The 19,262-nt window shown below is 49.8% G+C and overlaps 2 protein-coding genes across 2 annotated transcripts in view; both read right to left on the minus strand.

Moving 5' to 3' along the window:
- Positions 1 to 8,490, minus strand: part of YJEFN3 (YjeF N-terminal domain containing 3) — a gene marked incomplete at its 3' end in the record, with an annotated part of 119,755 nt that extends 111,265 nt beyond the window's left edge. The window contains exon 1 of the mRNA XM_083421875.1: positions 8,158 to 8,490. Coding sequence (XP_083278001.1) covers positions 8,158 to 8,239 — 82 coding nt within the window. The 5' untranslated portion in view covers positions 8,240 to 8,490. The remainder of the gene's footprint in view (positions 1 to 8,157) is intronic.
- CNN2 (calponin 2) lies at positions 179 to 18,222 on the minus strand. The gene is made up of 7 exons (XM_083421874.1): positions 18,062 to 18,222; positions 7,264 to 7,385; positions 5,683 to 5,749; positions 4,331 to 4,468; positions 2,880 to 2,996; positions 1,605 to 1,751; positions 179 to 551 (listed from the first exon to the last, which is right to left on the minus strand). The coding sequence occupies exons 1-7, from the start codon at positions 18,122 to 18,124 to the stop codon at positions 291 to 293; spliced, it is 915 nt and encodes a 304-aa protein (XP_083278000.1). The 5' UTR covers positions 18,125 to 18,222; the 3' UTR covers positions 179 to 290.
- Between the last annotated feature and the right edge of the window lie 1,040 nt (positions 18,223 to 19,262).

A 19,262-nucleotide genomic window follows, 5' to 3' on the forward strand; every position in this document is an offset into this window, starting at 1 on the left:
TAATAGCCTTTTAGCAGCTAATCCGCTAATCCCTTAAGCCTTTAATAGCCGCTAATAGCCGCTAAACCGCTAATAGCGCTAATCCGCTAATAGGGTTGCTTCGCAAGACGAAAAAACCGCTAGACGAAGAGACTCGCGGAACGGATTCTTTTCGTCTTGCGAGGCACCACTGTATATAAAGATTGCAGTATCTGTGGCAATTAAAGAGGCAGAAACTGTACAATGGTGATTTTCCGGGGGGGGGGTCGGGGGGAAATCGGAGGGAAACACCCCCCCCCAATTCCTCAGGCTCATTGCTCCTCTCCTTCCTGGTAGTAGTAATATTCAGCCGAGTTCCCGTCATTGTGCGCCGCGTTGGCCGCCTCGCCGGCGTTGCCCTGGGGGCAGTACTTGGGGTCATAGATTTGGCGGCCCAAGCCGAAAACCTGCCCGCTTTGGTTGGCCCCCTGGTTGTAGCCCATCTGTAGAGACATGGAACTGTCGTCGCATTTGTCCGTCCCCAGCTTCGAATCGTAGATGTGCCGCCTCGTTCCCGGAGCGGTCATCCCCACCTGATCAGGAAGGGAAATATTAAAAAGAAAAGAGGAAGAATTTGAGCTCCTATGCACAACACCGTTAAGAGTTCGGGTGGGCGATAGTGGAAGCAGAATTTTCATCTCAATCGGCCACTAGCCATAGCAATGAAATAAAATGAAATGTGCTGAAGGTACAGGTAAAAAACTTACCGTATTTTTGGCTCTATAAAAATAAGGGGAAATGTGTGTGTGTGTGTTATGGAGCGAATGCAGGCTGCGCAGCTATCCCAGAAGCCAGAACAGCAATTTAAGAAGATTTAAACATTTCTGAGGAAAACTGGGTGCTGTACTTTCGCCCACAGATATGTGGAATTTTGAGCGAAATATACTTAGATCTCAGAGAGGATGAAACCGACCGATTCCTTCACATTTAAAGAGAGAGCGGAAGTGTGCCCTGCAGAACGGAGCCAAAAATCCTTCCATGATATTAAAAGAAAACCGGCAGAGATTTATGCCCAACTGGGGAACCGAATAAAGCTCTGGTGGAAGCGAGTAAAGTTAGAACTGTCGATGAGCTTAAACAATTAATCAGTTTAGAGCAATTTTATAGACAGGTTCCTGCGCAGTTAGGCTGCCACACATTGGAAAACGGAAGCAATTACTTCCGGGTTTTCAGGGTTCGAAAACCAAAAAATTCGGCTTCTAAGACACTCAAAAACCGAGGTACCACTGTACGTTATTTTATTTTTTTTAATGTAATTTGGAAATCTATGTAATATCGGGCAGCAAATAAGGGCTGGATGGTGAACCATCAAAGCAGGGGAAGTCAACTTTTAAATGTGTATTCAATCTGATGTCAATTGGTTAAAGTATTTTGGAAAGCAGTAAAAAAAAATTAACTGGCAAAAAAAATAAAACCCGCATCCACTTTCTAAACAGCCAGGTAGTCTGGACTGGACAAGAATTATTAATTTTTTTAGCAAATAATACAGCAAAAATCACCCGCCTGGTATCAATTGGCAAGGAGTTCCAAAGATCAGAGTTCTTACCGACGTGGAATTGGCACAATTATGCGGCAACTGTCCTTACCTGACTAGCACATTTGTTTGTTCCCATTTGGAGGCTGATGGTGGAATGGTCCATCGGAGGTAGGATCTGGTTTTTGGGGTCGTAGAGGTGTCTCCGGGTTCCGTAGGCGGTCATCCCAGACTGGCTGGCGCATTTGTTGGTGCCCATCTGAAACCGGGGAGGTTTGGGAGTTACTACGGCTAAAAGCAGAGACACCACCTTGCCAACAAAGGTCCGTATAGACAAAGCTATGGAGGAGACTCTTGAGAGTCCCATGCTCCTGCCAACCTAGCAGTTCGAAAGCACATCAAAGTGCAAGTAGATAAATAAGTACCACTGTGGCGGGAAGGTAAACGGCGTTTCCGTGCGCTGCTCTGGTTCGCCAGAAGCGGCTCAGTCCTGCTGGCCACATGACCTGGAAGCTGTACGCCGGCTCCCTCGGCCAATAAAGCGAAATGAGCGCCACAACCCCAGAGTCGGCCGCGACTGGACCTAACGGTCAGGGGTCCCTTTACCTTTACCTAAGGAGTCTCAAGGGGATGTGGGTGGCGCTGTGGGTTAAACCACAGAGGCTAGGGCTTGCAGATCAGAAGGTCGGCGGTTCGAATCCCGCGACAGGTGAGCTCCCCTTGCTGGGTCCCTGCTCCTGCCAACCTAGCAGTTCGAAAGCACATCAAAGTGCAAGTAGATAAATAGGTATCGCTCCGGCGGGAAGGTAAACGGCATTTCCGTGCGCTGCTCTTGTTCGCCAGAAGTGGCTTAGTCCTGCTGGCCACACGACCCGGAAGCTGAACGCCGGCTCCCTCGGCCAGTAAAGCGAGATGAGCGCCGCAACCCCAGAGTCGGTCACGACTGGACCTAACGGTCAGGGGTCCCTTTACCTTTATTATTATCCATGAGGCCAGACATCCCAGGGATGAGCTGATGTTCATTAGGCCTGACAGTCCACCAAGTCTGTGCAAATCCGTGTTCTTGCTAATACAGTGGTACCTCGGGTTACATACGCTTCAGGTTACAGACGCTTCAGGTTACAGGCTCCGCTAACCCAGAAATATTAAGAACTTTGCTTCAGGATGAGACGAGAAATTGTGCGGTGGTGGCAGGAGGCCCCATTAGCTAAAGTGGTGCTTCAGGTTAAAAACAGATTCAGGTTAAGAACGGACCTCCAGAACGAATTAACCCGAGGTACCACTGTAAAGAATTGAACTCCAGCTCGGTCGGTGTGATTTATTCCTGGCTCGTTAGGAGTAAACCTCCAGGTAATTGCTGGGCTCTGGCGGCAACAGCGTCACCCACCTGCAAACCGATGACACACTGTCCGGCTTTCAGCTTCGCGTCGTCAAAACACCGCTCCTGCTTCTCGGAATATTTCACACCAATGTCGACTCCGCTGTCAATCCCCTTCGTCTTGGCCTGGGAGGGGGAGTAGAAGCACCTTAAAGCAAACCTCGCCCGGTCAGTCTCAAAACTGGCTTAAAACTTTTGCAGATTTTGATTGCGTCTCCGCAAGTCTCTAGTCCTCATGGCCCGTGAGGAATAGACTCTGCAAGCAGAGGGGGGGACTCTTCCTACAGGAAGAATCTTCCACATTTACTTAATATACCGTATTTTTTGCTCTATACGACTCACTTTTTCCCTCCTAAAAAGTAAGGGGAAATGTGTGTGCGTCTTATGGAGCGAATGCAGGCTGCGCAGCTATCAACAGAAGCCAGAACAGCAAGAGGGATTCCTGCTTTCACTGCGCAGCGATCCCTCTTGCTGTTCTGGCTTCTGGTGCGTCTTATAGAGTGAAAAATACGGTAGCTCTTTGGGTGTATTGCCGGCCCCCTTTTGCCACATCCTTGCAAAGAATTATTCAGGACAAGCCTGGAGCTACCAAACTGAATATTAAGGAATTTATATTTTAACACCATAGGCTAGGAATTAAATTTCTTACAGGGTTCTTTACTCACTAAGTTTTGGAAGAAAGCCCTGGACCAAATAAATAAGACTGTATGGAAAGAGTTAAAATTTTCATCAGCCACTACCATGCTGGTGCAGACCAGTCAATCAGCCACCCCAGCGTGGTGCAGCCAATCAGCTGCCACCACCCTGGCACAGCCCAGCCAATCAGCCATCCCGACAGTGCAGCCCAGCCATTCAGCCACTACCACCCTGGTGCAGCCCAGCCCATCAGCCACCCCATTCTGCGGCACAGCCACTACCACCCTGGCACAGCCCAACCAATCAACCACCCCATTGTGTGATGCAACCAATCAGCCAGCACCACCATGGCACAGCCCAGGCAATCAGCCACCCTATTCTGCAGCCCAGCCAATCAGCCACTACCACCCTGGTGCAGCACAGCCAATCAGCCACCCCCCCCCCAGTGCAGCCCAGCCAATCAGCCACCACCACCCTGGCACAGCCCAACCAATCCACCATCCCATTGTGTGGCGCAACCAATCAGCCACCCTATTCTGCAGCACAGCCAATCAGCCACTACCACCCTGGTGCAGCCCAGCCAATCAGCCACCCACCCCCCGGTGCAGCCCAGCCAACCAGCCACCCCATTGTGTGGCACAACCAATCAGCCACCACCACCCTGGCCCAGCCCAGCCAATCAGCCACCCCATTCTGTGGCACAGTCAATCAGCCACCCCCACCATGCCACAGCCCAGCCAATCAGCCTCCCCATAGAGGCCATGGGGCACTGGGCACTGTCGTTCAGCCCCAAGAAGGCGCCCGGTTGCGCAAGCTTGACTCACCATGCCCGCCAGCGCCAACAGCGACACCTGGACCTGGGTCATGTTGCCGTTCTCAAACAGGTCGTTGGCTTCGAAGACGTCAACGGGCTTCAGGCCGTAGCTCATCATGGCTTTGATGAAGTTGGAGAGGTTCTCAAGCTGCCGAAGGAAAGGGAAGCCGGGTCAAGGCTGGCGACCCCTAGAAGCCCCTTCTCACAAAATTAGGGGACTCCTTTTAAATCGTCTGGGGTTCCTGTTGGGTATTATCGGTCCGTTTCCGGAAGGGGCAGAGCTCACCCCCGATATAAGTACCAAGGTGGAGGTTGGCAGATTGTAAAAACAGTGGTACCTTGGTTCTCAAATGCCTTGGTTCTCAAACGCCTTGGTTCTCAAATGCCTTGGTTCCCAAATGCCTTGGTTCTCAAATGCCTTGGTTCCCAAATGCCTTGGTTCTCAAATGCCTTGGTTCCCAAATGCCTTGGTTACCAAATGCCTTGTTTCCCAAACGCCGAAAAACCGGAAGTGAGTGTTCCGGTTTTCGAACGTTTTTCAGAAGCCGAACGCCCGATGCAGCTGTCGGCTATTGTTTCTGGGGAGCCTGAGCCAATCAGAAGCCGCGCCTCGGTTTCCGAACATTTCGGAAGTCAAATGGACTTCCGGAACGGATTAAGTTTGGCACTTTTGTGTTTGTTCTTTATTTTGCGTTTTTGTGGCTTTTTCAGTTCATTTGCTTTTGTGACTGTGTGGAACCCAGTTCAGCTACTGATTGATTGATTGTGTGACTGCGGAAATGGATAAAAGCGCCCCCCCCCAATCCGAACAATGACTATCATCAGTGTGGGTAAGGGGAAAAAAATAGTTTTTACTTTTGTCATCTACAATACTGCCTTAATTATTTTATAGTACAGTACATTGATTTATGGGACGCGGGTGGCGCTGAGGGTTAAACCACAGAGCCTAGGGCTTGCCGATCAGAAGATTGGTGGTTCAAATCTTCTGCAACCCCAGAGTCGGCCACGACTGGACCTAATGGTCAGGGGTTCCTTTACCTTACATTGATTTATGCATTTTATGGATCAATAGTCATATTAGATAGTAAAATTCATGTTAAATTGCTGTTTGAGGGGTTGTTTTTAAAAGTCTGGAATGGATTAATCTGTTTTGCCTTACTTTCTATGGGAAAGCAGCGCGCCTTGGTTTTGGAACGCTTTGGTTTTGGAACGGAATTTCTGGAACGGATTCAGTTTGAGAACCAAGGGACCACTGTATGCTTCCCCTGCCCCCAGAACACAGGTCAGCCTTAAAGGCATTCCTGAGGCCTCCCTAAAAAAGAATAAAATCCCTTAGTCGTATCAAATCCGTATCGAACATACCTGGTGCCAATTGAGGCCTGAGCGATTAATTTTCCTTATCGAACCCGGCTGAAGTTTGTTCATTAGCCTGGGGAGGGAGAACACAAAAACAAACATGTAAGGTTTCGACGCCATGTTGGGCAGGAGTAGGTAAAGGTAAAGGTACCCCTGCCCGTACGGGCCAGTCTTGACAGACTCTAGGGTTGTGCGCCCATCTCACTCAAGAGGCCGGCGCTGTCCGGAGACACTTCCGGGTCACGTGGCCAGCATGACATCGCTGCTCTGGCAAGCCAGCGCAGCACACGGAAATGCTGTTTACCTTCCCGCTAGTAAGCGGTCCCTATTTATCTACTTGCACCCGGGAGTGCTTTCGAACTGCTAGGTTGGCAGGAGCAGGGACCGAGCAACGGGAGCGCACCCCGCCGCGGGGATTCAAACCACCGACCTTTCGATCGGCAAGCCCTAGGAGCTGAGGCTTTTACCCACAGCGCCACCCGCGTCCCTAGGGCAGGAGTAGGACTTTCCCCAAATAATTAAAGAACGGTTTTTCAACCATTCTGCCTATCGTTACAAATATGCCAGCGAGCGAGCTGGTGTATTGAAGCGATGATTCTCCAACATCAACATCGTTGGACTGGCCATGTTGTTCAGATGCCCAATTATCGGCTTCCAAAACAACTCCTCTATTCCGAACTTGAAAATGGAAAGCGTAATGCTGGTGGTCAGCAAAAGAGGTTTACAGACAAGGCAAATCTTTAAAAATGTAGTATAAACACCGACAACTGGGAAACACTGGCCTGCGAGCGCTCCAGTTGGAGAACAGCCTTGACCAAAGGTGTCCTGGGCTTTGAAGACACTCGAACTCAGGACAAGAGGGAGAAACGTGCTAAGAGGAAGGCACGCTTTGCAAACCCTCACCGGGATCAACTCCCGCCCGGAAACCAATGTCCCCACCGTGGAAGGACGTGTGGATCCAGAATTGGCCTCCACAGTCCCTTACGGACTCATGGTTAAGAGCGTATCTGAAGAAGTGTGCATGCACACGAAAGCTTATACCAATAACAAACTTAGTTGGTGCTACTGGAAGGAATTTCTTTATTTTGTTTTGACTACGGCAGACCAACACGGCTACCTACCCGTTAAGACTGTGCTCATGGAAGACAATCTTAGGTAAAGGTAAAGGGACCCCTGACCATTAGGTCCAGTCGTGGCCGACTCTGGGGTTGCGGCGCTCATCTCGCTTTATTGGCCGAGGGAGCCGGCGTACAGCTTCCGGGTCATGTGGCCAGCAGGACTAAGCCGCTTCTGGCGAACCAGAGCAGCGCACGGAAACGCCCTTTACCTTCCCACCGGAGCGGTACCTATTTATCTACTTGCACTTTGAGGTGCTTTTGAATTGCTAGGTTGGCAGGAGCAGGGACCGAGCAACGGGAGCTCACCCCGTCATTGCGGGGATTCGAACCGCCAACCTTCTGATCGGCAAGCCCTAGGCTCTGTGGTTTAACCCACAGCGCCACCCGGGTCCCTTGGCTCACCTGAATCCGTTATAAAACAAAATTTTAAAAAATATATACCACACATGAAACACACGTGCCTACTCACTCGCAAAGTGCAACACCATCTTTCAGCCCCTTCTGAAAATCGGGGCCGATGTCTCTTCCGGTGATGCTTTCTATCCATGACCTTAATTCTGCTTCCTTCTGAGGGTCGTATTTCAGCGCAAGCTGGAGGGGGAAAGAGAAGAGAAACAGATTCAAAATTCCACAAAGAGCACTCGCTAAGGGCTGGCCAATGGTGTTAGAAATCAAGTCACGTACAAGGTGCGACCGGAAGGTTTGGTGAATGGTCACAGAAATCAGACAGCGAGAAATATCCGAACGTGCAACCGGCATCGGAAACCCACCAAATTACAATTATGTACGGAGGTGAAAAGCAATGACAAACCTAGACAGCATCTTAAAAAGTAGAGACATCACCTTGCCAACAAAGGTCCGTATAGTAAAAGCTCTGGTTTTCCCAGTAGTGATGTACGGAAGTGAGAGCTGGACCATAAAGAAGGCTGATTGCCGAAGAATGGATGCTTTTGAATTCTGGTGCTGGAGGAGACTCTTGAGAGTCCCATGGACTGCAAGAAGATCCAACCTCTCCATTCTCAAGGAAATCAGCCCTGAGTGCTCACTGGAAGGACAGATCCTAAAGCTGAGGCTCCAGTACTTTGGCCACCTCATGAGAAGACTCCCTGGAAAAGACCCTGATGCTGGGAAAGATGGAGGGCACAAGGAGAAGGGGGCGACAGAGGACGAGATGGTGGGACAGTCTTCTTGAAGCTACCAGCATGAGTTTAACCAAACTGCGGGAGGCGGTGGAAGACAGGAGGGCCTGGCGTGCTCTGGTCCAGGGGGTCACAAAGAGGCGGACACGACTAAATGACTAAACAAGAACAACAAATGTTCAAATATTTCTCGCCGTCCGATTTCAGTGAAGATTCCGGTCATGCCTTGTATTTTTTAACTGGTGCGGGTCCAGTTGCGACCGTGTGGAGATCTCTGGGCACCAGGGTTGCAATGGACGTTTCCATCTGTCTGGCCCCTCCATCTTTCTTAAGCAGGGAACCAGAAAGAGCTTATTCCTTGCATTTATCTATCTCCGTTTTTCTCCATCATGGTTCTCCAGATGTTTTGGGACGTGCATCCATTTTCCTCTTGCGTACAAGCCTCCAGAACGGATCCCGTCCACAAAACATGGTTTGACTGTATTATTATTTAATTTTGCTTCCATTTCCCCCAACTTACAAAAGCAACATTTAGCAGGGCTATGAACCATTCTATCTATCTATCTATCTATCTATCTATCTATCTATCTATCTACAGTGGTACCTCGGGTTAAGTACTTAATTCCTTCCGGAGGTCCGTTCTTAATCTGAGACTGTTCTTAACCTGAAGCACCACTTTAGCTAATGGGGCCTCCTGCTGCCGCCGGAGCACGATTTCTGTTCTCATCCTGAAGCAAAGTTCTTCACCTGAAGCACTATTTCTGGGTTAGCGGAGTCTGTAACCTGAAGCGTCTGTAACCCGAGGTACCACTGTATTTAAAACCCTTTTCAAAGTTCTGCTACTTAAATTATAAGCCTGGGGAAAGAAAACGAAAGCGCAAAACAGCTCAGCGACGAAGCAACTTAAGTTTTTCCCCATTTTATCACGGGGCAGCTACAGGAGAAAAGGAAGTTAAGTCAAGGGAGTCGTCGACTGGGAAAGATTGAGAATCTCTGGCTACGCTGGCTAGCAACAGCAGCTCTCCAGGGTTGCAGACTCAGGGGGATACCTCGAGATTCGAACTCAGGACCGGCACGCTCTATAGCACCAAACTCCAGCCCTTCCGCTGGGCAATTATGAGTTTGGGCGCTTGCGTAATCAAAAGCCTTTCTTGCCCCAATGTGCTTGCCGGTTACAAAAGAAGAAAGAAAAGAAAAAAGCCGGAGAGAATGAAGAAATCCCATAATAACCTGGACGAACAGGGCAAGCTTGATGCCACAGGCTGGCGGCATGTCTCAACTTCCTGCTGAATGAGCAAGAAACAAGGAGAGGTGTGCGGCAAGGCCTTCTTGGCAAAGACGTCGTACGCTTCCGTGTTCCTTTCAGGGTCATTTCTCGGCCTCAATAAAATTTGAAACTTTGCTATTTGGGCAAAAAATAAGACCCGCCGCTATGAACAAAAACACGCCTGATTCAGCCACACAGGTCCATATCCCTGCAGCCCTGGCGCGAGACAGAAACTGTCTTGTTATATAAGATCCAAACAGATCTGGCACCTGTGCCAACTTTCAGGGTGTCTGCGGAGACGCTCAGGAGAAGAGATTTGGGCAGTGCCAGTTTTAGGTATAAGCTAAACAAGCTGTGGGAAGCGGTGGCGCTGTGAGTTAAACCACAGAGCCTAGGGCTTGCCGATCAGAAGGTCGGCTGTTCGAATCCCCGCAACGACGGGGTGAGCTCCCGTTGCCCGGTCCCTGCTCCTGCCAACCTAGCAGTTCGAAAGCACGTCAAAGTGCAAGTAGATCAATAGGTACCACTCCGGTGGGAAGGTAAATGGCGTTTCCGTGTGCTGCTCTGGTTCGCCAGAAGCGGCTTAGTCCTGCTGGTCACTTGACCCGGAAGCTGTACGCCGGCTCCCTCGGCCAGTAAAGAGAGATGAGCGCCGCAACCCCAGAGTCAGCCACGACTGGACCTAACGGTCAGGGGTCCCTTACTTTGGTTTACGAACTTAATCCATTCCGGACGTTAGAGGGAAGGAAGGAGTTGATGCCTTATTTAAGCAATGTTATTTTTTGATACCGAAATGTAATAAAATATGGAATACTTAATAAAAATTATATTAAAAAAGGAAACGTCAAATCTTCACCAAGGCCAACTATCCAGACTGGTCCTACGTGGGCCAGAAAAAAGCCAGGGAAGTCCCCAAATAGGAGTTCTAGTACAGAAGGAAAAAGATAAAAGGGGGAACTCAGCAGCCTGAGTTTAAGACTCTCTGCCAACTGAGCTAAACCCTCATGTAAACAAAGGTGCCAAGTGAAAAAACGAGAAGCTCTTGGCTTTGATGCAGACTTGAGTTGCGTGCCCTTTGGCAAGTCTCTCCGGTTTCTTAGCCGATGCCCGTCTTAACCGAGCCGCCCAGGTCCTCAGGGAATGCTAAGGGGTCAGTTACGTGGCGCCATCAAGCACGCGAAGCGTGGCCCCCGCCGCTTGCAAACTGGGTTGGCTTACAACAAGAAGGCACCCGGTTCCCGGCCCATCAGCACATTTTGAAAGGAGACTCTCGCCGCTCAGCGATTCTCCTCCTCTGCAGCCGCGTTCCGCGCCCAAGCCGGAGGGGGAACAGACAGTATGCCACAACTGCTGCATGGCTCTTACTAGCCAAAAAATGGAAAACACAAGAACTACCAACAATTGAAGAATGGCAGGTGAAGATGATGGAGTTTATGGAGCTGGCTGATCTCACCGGGAGAATCCGCGACCGGAAAGAAGAGGAACATCAAGAAGACTGGAAGAAATTTAAAGACTATTTGAATAAATGTTGTTGTTGAGTCGTTTAGTCGTGTCCGCCTCTTCGTGACCCCCTGGACCAGAGCACGCCAGGCCCTCCTGTCTTCCACTGCCTCCCGCAGTTTGGTCAAACTCATGCTTGTAGCTTCGAGAACACTGTCCCACCATCTCGTCCTCTGTCGTCCCCTTCTCCTTGCGCCCTCCATCTTTCCCAACATCAGGGTCTTTTCCAGGGAGTCTTCTCTTCTCCTGAGGTGGCCAAAGTCTTGGAGCCTCAGCTTCAGGATCTGTCCTTCCAGTGAGCACTCAGGGCTGATTTGCTTCCGAATGGAGAGGTTGTATCTTCTTGCAGTCCATGGGACTCTCAAGAGTCTCCTCCAGCACCAGAATTCAAAAGCATCCATTCTCCGGCGATCAGCCTTCTTGATGGTCCAGCTCTCACTTCCATACATCACTACTGGGAAAACCAGAGCTTTAACTATACGGACCTTTGTTGGCAACGTGATGTCTCTGCTTTTTAAGATGCTGTCTAGGTTTGTCATCGCCTTCCTCCCAAGGAGCAGGCGTCTTTTAATTACGTGACTGCTGTCACCATCTGCAGTGATCATGGAGCCCAAGAAAGTAAAATCTCTTTTGCATAAATACTGTAATATTAAAGATATGTAACCACTTGAAAGAAACAATTAGGCCTAGGGTTAAACTGGGATCCAATCTATAAATAAGAAAATGTACGATAAGGAAAGCGATGTAATATGATTAGGACTGTGATACAGTTTTTTGAAATACTGATATTGGAAACTGCTACATATAACTACTAAGAAATTCAGATGGAAAAGATTTGAGGAAGTCAGGTACTATGTTTATGAAGATGGATGGTACTTAATTTTAATTAATTAAGTGGTAATATGCTGTATGTATCTTTTTTCTTTTTATCTCTTTTTTTCATCGTTTTTCTGTTTTATTCTGTTTGTTTTTATTACTGTTAATTCTTTTTTATTATGTTTATCTACTGAAAATAATAAATATTATTTTAAAAAAACAAAACGAGGGTGGAACAGAGGCTCCGATTCTTGATCCGAGAAAAAGAGAGAGTTCCTTTCAGATGTGCGCTCTCATTGTTTTGCAGGGGGTTGGTGATTTTCTCACGTCAAAATGAGAGTAGCCCCTAAACATTTTTTTTTTAAGAAAAAAAAAGCACTGGCTGAAATAAAGTTGGGGGAGCGATTCTCGCGAGCGGCACAAAATAAAAATAAATAGCGACCCCAGTGGGAAAACTCAGGACCCAAACCAGCCACTAGGTCCAGAAGTTCCAGGTTCAAATTTCGCCTTTCCCAGGAACTCAGCAAATGACTGTGTCAGACACAAGTCACCAGCCCCTGTTGATTGCTGTTCCAATGTCTCCGCGCTGCTAGCTGAGCGACTCATGAGGAAGTGGAATGAGATACACTTGGATGGCAATGATTCAGATTTGCTCACACGCACAAGTTTGGGAGAAGACCAAAATCCCCTGAGCGTGGAAACTCCCCTCCAGCCTTTTCAATAGATTGCCTCTTTCCAGATTTGGCCTTGTCCTTGATTTAAAAAAAAATACTTTCGCAACAGGCCATGCCCTCAAAGTCCAGTCTCCATCCAGATAGCTGCTAAAATCCCAATGAAAAAGATAAATAAACAAACTGCGACCTGTCAGCAATAACTAGATCTATTCGTACTTTCCGACAGCAATGACTGACATTTCATCTCCTTCTATTCCTCCACCCCAGTTGCTCACTACAGCAGCTTACTTCACCGAAGACTCGAATCTGAGTTTGTTTACTTCCTCCGCCCTCCTCGTCCATTTTCCTTTTATGCCTCGTCTTCTCAAAAAATTAAAAATAAAGGTGATTTTAGAGGCCTCGTTGGGCCGAGGAGTTAGGTAGTTTGCATAACTTTCCATACAAGTAAATTTTAAAAGCACAACTTTGCTGCCGCGTTAACCAGCTTTCTCTCGAGCTTTTTGGGTTAGCAGGGCGACCTGCGATTTGCACCCAGAACGCAGGGATGAAATCACCACACGCTCGCTGCCCTATGGTGGAATCGCACGGGGTGGAAAAACGGGAATTCCTTCTAGACTTTGCCATGTCTCGGCACGATTAGATGGCTCTGACGAGACTCCAGAATGAAAACAAAAGTGGTTCCCAGGCAGTTTCTGGCACGCAGCCAGAACAAGACCAAACTGAAGCAACTGGGAGTGGGTGGGAGAAAACTGGGGAACCGAGCGCAGCTCTAGGATTTGCAAGATATCAGAGTCAAAAGGGGTCAGAGCAGTGTCATAAATGCAGATATATAAGCCAGGCACCGAACGTGGCACCTCGAATGCCTATTCACCCTGGGGTTGAGATGGATGACCCTCAGAGCCCTTAGAACAATTCTACGATTCTGTGATCTCAGCTCGACTGTGGCTTGTTCTGACAACAATTCACTTAGTCCCAGTATGCGAAGAGGAGGAGAAACACGCAGAGGAAATGTAAACGGCATTAACTAAGCACTGGGGCAGAGGTTTTTTAGAAGAAGAAGAAGAAGAAGAAGAAGAAGAGTTTGGATTTGATATCCCGCCTTTCACTCCCTTTAAGGAGTCTCAAAGCGGCTAACATTCTCCTTTCCCTTCCTCCCCCACAACAAACACTCTGTGAGGTGAGTGGGGCTGAGAGACTTCAGAGAAGTGTGACTGGCCCAAGGTCACCCAGCAGCTGCATGTGGAGGAGCGGAGACGCGAACCCGGTTACCCAGATTACGTGACTACCACTCTTAACCACTACACCACACTGGCACTACACCACTTTTAAACCGTTTGCGAATTCCATTTCAAATGACGGGACAGCTAAACGCCTCTGCCCTCTCCACCTTGCTCTTAACTTTCCTTGCTGCGGCAATGGAGGACTTGCGTGTGAGTCAACTGGCTTGGCGGAGATAATAATACAGTGGTACCTCGGGTTACATACGCTTCAGGTTACAGACGCTTCAGGTTACAGGCTCCGCTAACCCAGAAATATTACCTCGGGTTAAGAACTTTGCTTCAGGAAAAGAAGAGAAATTGTGCGGTGGTGGCAGGAGGCCCCATTAGCTAAAGTGGTGCTTCAGGTTAAGAACAGGTTCAGTTTAAGAACAGACCTCCAAAACGAATTAAGTACTTAACCCGAGGTACCACTGTAAAATTTGTTATTACAGTGGTACCTCGGGTTACAGACACTTCAGGTTACATACGCTTCAGGTTACAGACTCCGCTAACCCAGAAATATTGCTTCGGGTTAAGAACTTTGCTTCAGGGTGAGAACAGAAATCGTGCTCCGGTGGTGCGGCAGCAGCAGGAGGCCCCATTGGCTAAAGTGGTGCTTCACGTTAAGAACAGTTTTCAGATTAAGAACGGACCTCTGGAATGAATTAAGTACTTAACCCGAGGTACCACTGTATTATTATCGGCTGCCAACCTGGTGCCCAGAAATATCCAATTGGACCTGTGCTGATAGCAAAACGTACCTGGGGGACGGCTAACGCTGCTCTGTAGGGCTTGGTTTTAAGACCCTTGGCCGTCATTCTTTGCCACCGGGACAGGTAAGGGTCGTCCTGGGAGTTTTGAGTAGTCTATGCCCTTCCTCGCCCCCTTAATCTCCTGGGAGTTGCTTGCCCTCTGTGCCCAAGAGACAGCACACAGGCGGTGGCAGCGAGGAAGAAGAGGCAGGCAATGGGCAGAAGGTCAAGAGGTTTCAGAAGTTGGCAGTGCCCTCTACGCCACTGCCACGGCCCCCCCAAAACCTTGCACCACGGTGATACAATGGGCTGAAGATTTTGGAGATACCTCGGGTTACATACGCTTCAGGTTACAGACTCTGCTAACCCAGAAATATTGCTTCGGGTTAAGAACTTTGCTTCAGGATGAGAACAGAAATTGCGCGGCAGCAGCAAGAGGCCCCATTAGCTAAAGTGGTGCTTCAGGTTAAGAACAGTTTTAGGTTAAGTACGGACCTCCGGAACGAATTAAGTACTTAACCCGAGGTACCACTGTATTCAGTTAGAATCCTGGGGAAGGTTGTGGAAGTAAGGCATTAATTTTACTGCATGCAGTGCACTTGAAGAAAATGTTATGAAAATGATGTAGAGGTGGGATTGAACACCAGCTAAACTTGCCCAGGTGGCGCTGTGGGTTAAACCACAGAGCCTAGGACTTGCCGATAAGAAGGTCGGCGGTTCGAATCCCCGCAATGACGGGGTGAGCTCCCGTTGCTCGGTCCCAGCTCCTGCCCACCTAGCAGTTCGAAAGCACGTCAAAGCACAAGTAGATAAATAGGTACAGCTCCGGCGGGAAGGTAAACAGCGTTTCCGTGCGCTGCTCTGGTTCGCCAGAAGCGGCTTAGTCATGCTGGCCACATGACCCGGAAGCTGTACGCCGACTCCCTCGGCCAATAAAGCGAGATGAGCGCCGCAACCCCAGAGTCGGCCACGACTGGACCTAATGGTCACGTAACAACGGTGAGGACTGCAGCGAGCCAGCTGGCTCAATGCGAAACTTCAGTTGCCAACCCAGCACCCACAAATTGCCACGCAGTTGTGTCAGTAGCGCCTGGGGGATTTCGAGCGCTGGGCAAGAGGTTCCAGCGAGGACGAAGGCAAAGCTTTAAGCCAGAAATAACCCCAAGGAGGAACAACTTTCAGCCACCAACTTGCACGGCTCTGAAAAGAAGATGAGACAAACTGATGGAGCGAAGGTAACAAGGTAAAGGACCCCTGGACGGTAAAGTCCAGTCAAAGGCGACTCTGGGTTGCGGCGCTCATCTCGCTTTCAGGCCAAGGGAGCCGGCGTTTGTCCACAGACAGCTTTCGGGTCGTGTGGCCAGCAGGACTAAACCGCTTCTGGCGCAACGGGACACCGTGACGGAAACCAGAGTGCACATAAACACCGTTTACCTTCCTGCCGCATTGGTACCTATTTATCTACTTGCACCGGCATGCTTTCAAACTGCTAGGTTGGCAGGAGCTGGGACAGAGCAACGGGAGCTTGCCCCGTCGCGGGGATTCGAACCGCCGACCTGCAAGCCCAAGAGGCTCAGTGGTTTAGACCACAGCTGGTTTATTTGTTGTTGGGTTTTTTTTTTTTAAAAAAAAGGATCTATTTTTTGCATCCCAGGTACTGTTTTGCAAATATCAAAGCAGTTCAGAGATGCTTTCGAATAACCGCGTTAAAAAATAAATAAACTTTTTCGGAACGATCTGTTTGAGTTTTAAAGATTTGTTTTTGAGAAAAACCAGAGGCTGAGAAGGAGGGTATGTCAAAAGGAACTGCTACTGATTTTAACGTATTAGCAACTTTGTATTAATGCAACCTTTTTATCAGTAGCTCTGCATTTTTGTCACATTTTGTTTAGGTTTGTTATTGAGATGAGCGATAACAAACTTAGTTGGCCTCTAAGGCGCTAATGGAAGGAATTTTTTAATTTTGTTTCGACTAGGGCAAACCAACACGGCTCCCTACCTGTAACTTTGTTTAAGCTGCCTGCTTTTGCCTTTGGGGTTTTGTATGTTGCTTAGAGATGTTTTCAAATATATCAAGCAGTACAGAAATCAAATGCCAACAAAGGTCCGTATAGTTAAAGCTATATTTTCCCCAGTCGTGATGCATGGAAGTGAGAGCTGGACCATCAAGAAGGCTGATCGCCGAAGAATGGATGCTTTTGAATTCTGGTGCTGGAGGAGACTCTTGAGAGTCCCATGGACTGCAAGAAGATCCAACCTCTCCATTCAGAAGGAAATCAGCCCTGAGTGCTCACTGGAAGGACAGATCCTGAAGCTGAGGCTCCCAGACTTTGGCCACCTCAGGAGAAGAGAAGACTCCCTGGAAAAGACCCTGATGTTGGGAAAGATGGAGGGCGCAAGGAGAAGGGGATGACGGAGGACGAGATCTGCTACTTGTTTCTTTGACTATGTTTGTTTACTTGTTTGACTTTTTTTAATAAATGTATTTGTTTTAAATTAATAAAGATATATAATTTTTTTAAAAAATGAAATAAATAAAAATAAAATGCACCCAGAGCGCACTACTTCTCCACCTCACGGGGTTGTCGCTGGGATTAAATGATCCATAAACGTTGCCCCTTTGGAAGAAAAATGTGGATATGTCTATGTGCACATGGGCATAGCTGCGCCACCCCCCCCCCCGTCAATAAAAATATTTAACTGAGGTTCTGCCTCCCCGCACAACATAAAGCCTGCCCCCCTAACATAAATCCTGTGTGTGTGTGTGTAATAAATAAATTAAATAAATCCAGAACGCTCATGGAGAAAGCCCCGTTTCCAGAGCTGCCTAGCTCGCAGGGTTGGTGTGCGATTGAATCGGTGCTGCGGGGGGGGGGGGGGGAGAAGACCCACATACGCCAGCTAGAGTCCCTGGTAGGTGGGGGGGGGGGGAATGGGCTCTGGACTGCGTTAAATGGATGCAATTCGTGCGTCGAATAAACCCGCAGCGCTCTCGGCGCCGCCTCTCCAAAGCCGCCTACCTCGCAAGGTTGTGTTAGGGATTGAATCAGCGCTGGGGGGGTGGGGGGCAGAGACCGACATACGCCACCTTGAGACGGGGTGGGGGGGGCGTGGTGGCTCTAGCCTGCCTTCAATAAACGCAAACCGCCCGCCGGATAAACCCGATGCGCTCGCGGTGCCGCCTCTCCAAAGCGGACTACCTCGCGCGGTTGTTGTGGGGATTGAATCGGCGCTGGGGGAGCGGGGGGGGGGAGAGAGAGAGAGACCCACATACGCCACCTTGAGTCCCAGATGCGTATGTTTGGGGGGGGGAGTGGGCGCTAGACTGCGTTCAATAAAGGCAACCCGTCGGCCGAATAAACCCGGAGCGCTGGCGGCGCCACCTCTCCAAAGCGTCCTACCTCGCGAGGTTGTTGTGGGGACTGAATCACCGCTGGGGGAGCGGGGGGGGGGGAGAGAGAGACCCACATGCGCCACCTTGAGATCCTTGGGGGGAGGCGGGAAGAGGGCGCTAGACTGCGTTCAGTAAAGTCAACCCGTCGGTCGAGTGAACCCGATGCGCTTGCGGCGCCGCGTCTCCAAAGCGGCCTACCTCGCGAGGTTGTTGTGGGGATTGAATCGGCGCTGGGGGACTGGGGGGGGAAGGCAAAGACCCACACTGAGATCCTTGTGGGGGGGACGGGAAGTGGCTTCTAGACTGCATTCAATAAAGGCAATCCGTCGGTGGAATAAACCCGGAGCGCTCGCGGCAGCGGCTGCGGCGACGCCTCTCAAAAGCGGCCCGTCCGTGCGCCCAGGGCGCATTTACGCATTTGGCGAGGGGCGCATTTGGCGAGGGGGCGCGCGTCGGGACCCCTTACCCGGTTCTTGACTTCGGCCGACAAGCCGTAGCTGGGTCCCTTGTTGAACTGGTTGTTGCTCATCCTGTGCCGGGGCAGGGCGCTGTCTGGCGGGGCAGGCGCGCTCGCCACACGCTCCAAAAGCAAGGGAACCCGCTCCGCGCGCCTCCGCCCGCCCTCCGCCAAGTTTTTGGGGGCCAGCCCAGCGCCGCCTCCCGCGCGCTGATTGGCCGCCAGTTGAAATAGCCTTATAAGGGCAGAAAGAGCCGAATTCCTGCAGGATGGTAGTTTCCTGTGTGTGGGTCTCCTTCGAGAGGAAAAGAAAGCGAAAAGGAAAAGCGAGAAAAAGCGCAAATTCCCCGCAAAGGTCATAGAAATCGTGGAGTTGAAGAGACCCTACGGGTCATCTAATCCAACCCGCCCTGCAACGCAGGAGCGCCCAGTTTTGCGGGCATTGCTCCGCACTTCCTCTCTCCCTGCGTCTTTGAAATAGTAGACATTCAACCGGTGAAGCTGAAACTTAAAACGGCTTTGAATCCTGCCGACTGTCATAAAGTCCCCTCTCCCCTGAGCCTTATAATGGGCTCCTAGCAAGGTTTGCGGGTCCTCCAGTTTTGGGGACAGACAGGCATTCAACTGGTGAAACTGAAACTTAAGTTGCTTAGGGGGAAAAGCGTGGCCCTTCACCCGAAGCCTTGTAATGGGCTCCTGGTGGCCTCCCGTGTCTGTGACAGGTAGACATTCAACTGGGGAAGCTTTTGGTCACGCTGCTTAGGTTACGGTTCACACCTTAACAGATTTTTGCCGTTGTTTATGGGGTGAGGACACTACTATAATTATGACTATTACTTTGCCCTGTTAAGACTTGATATAGATTTGGAAGTAAGGCAGTCATTCAAGTGGTGAAGCTCAGGTCAAGAGGCGAGGTTTGTGGGTTGGCTGCGTGGCCACTGGGCGCTCTGCTGGGTTGGTGCTGAGCTTGGAATCCCTAAACGGCCCAGTATCCCTGAAGGAGCATCTCCTCCCCCATCGCCTAGCCCGTACACTGAGGTCCATCTCCCGAGGGCCTTCTGGCGGTTCCCTCCCTGCGAGAAGTGAGGTTACAGGGAAGCAGGAAGAGGGCCTTCTCAGTGGTGGCACCCTCTCCTATCAGATGTCAAGGAAATAAACAACTACCTGACTTTTAGAAGACATCTGATGGCAGCCCTGTTTAGGGAAGCTT

This window comes from Podarcis tiliguerta (assembly GCF_965153285.1).
Source record: "Podarcis tiliguerta genome assembly, chromosome: 18".
Taxonomy (NCBI): domain Eukaryota; kingdom Metazoa; phylum Chordata; class Lepidosauria; order Squamata; family Lacertidae; genus Podarcis; species Podarcis tiliguerta.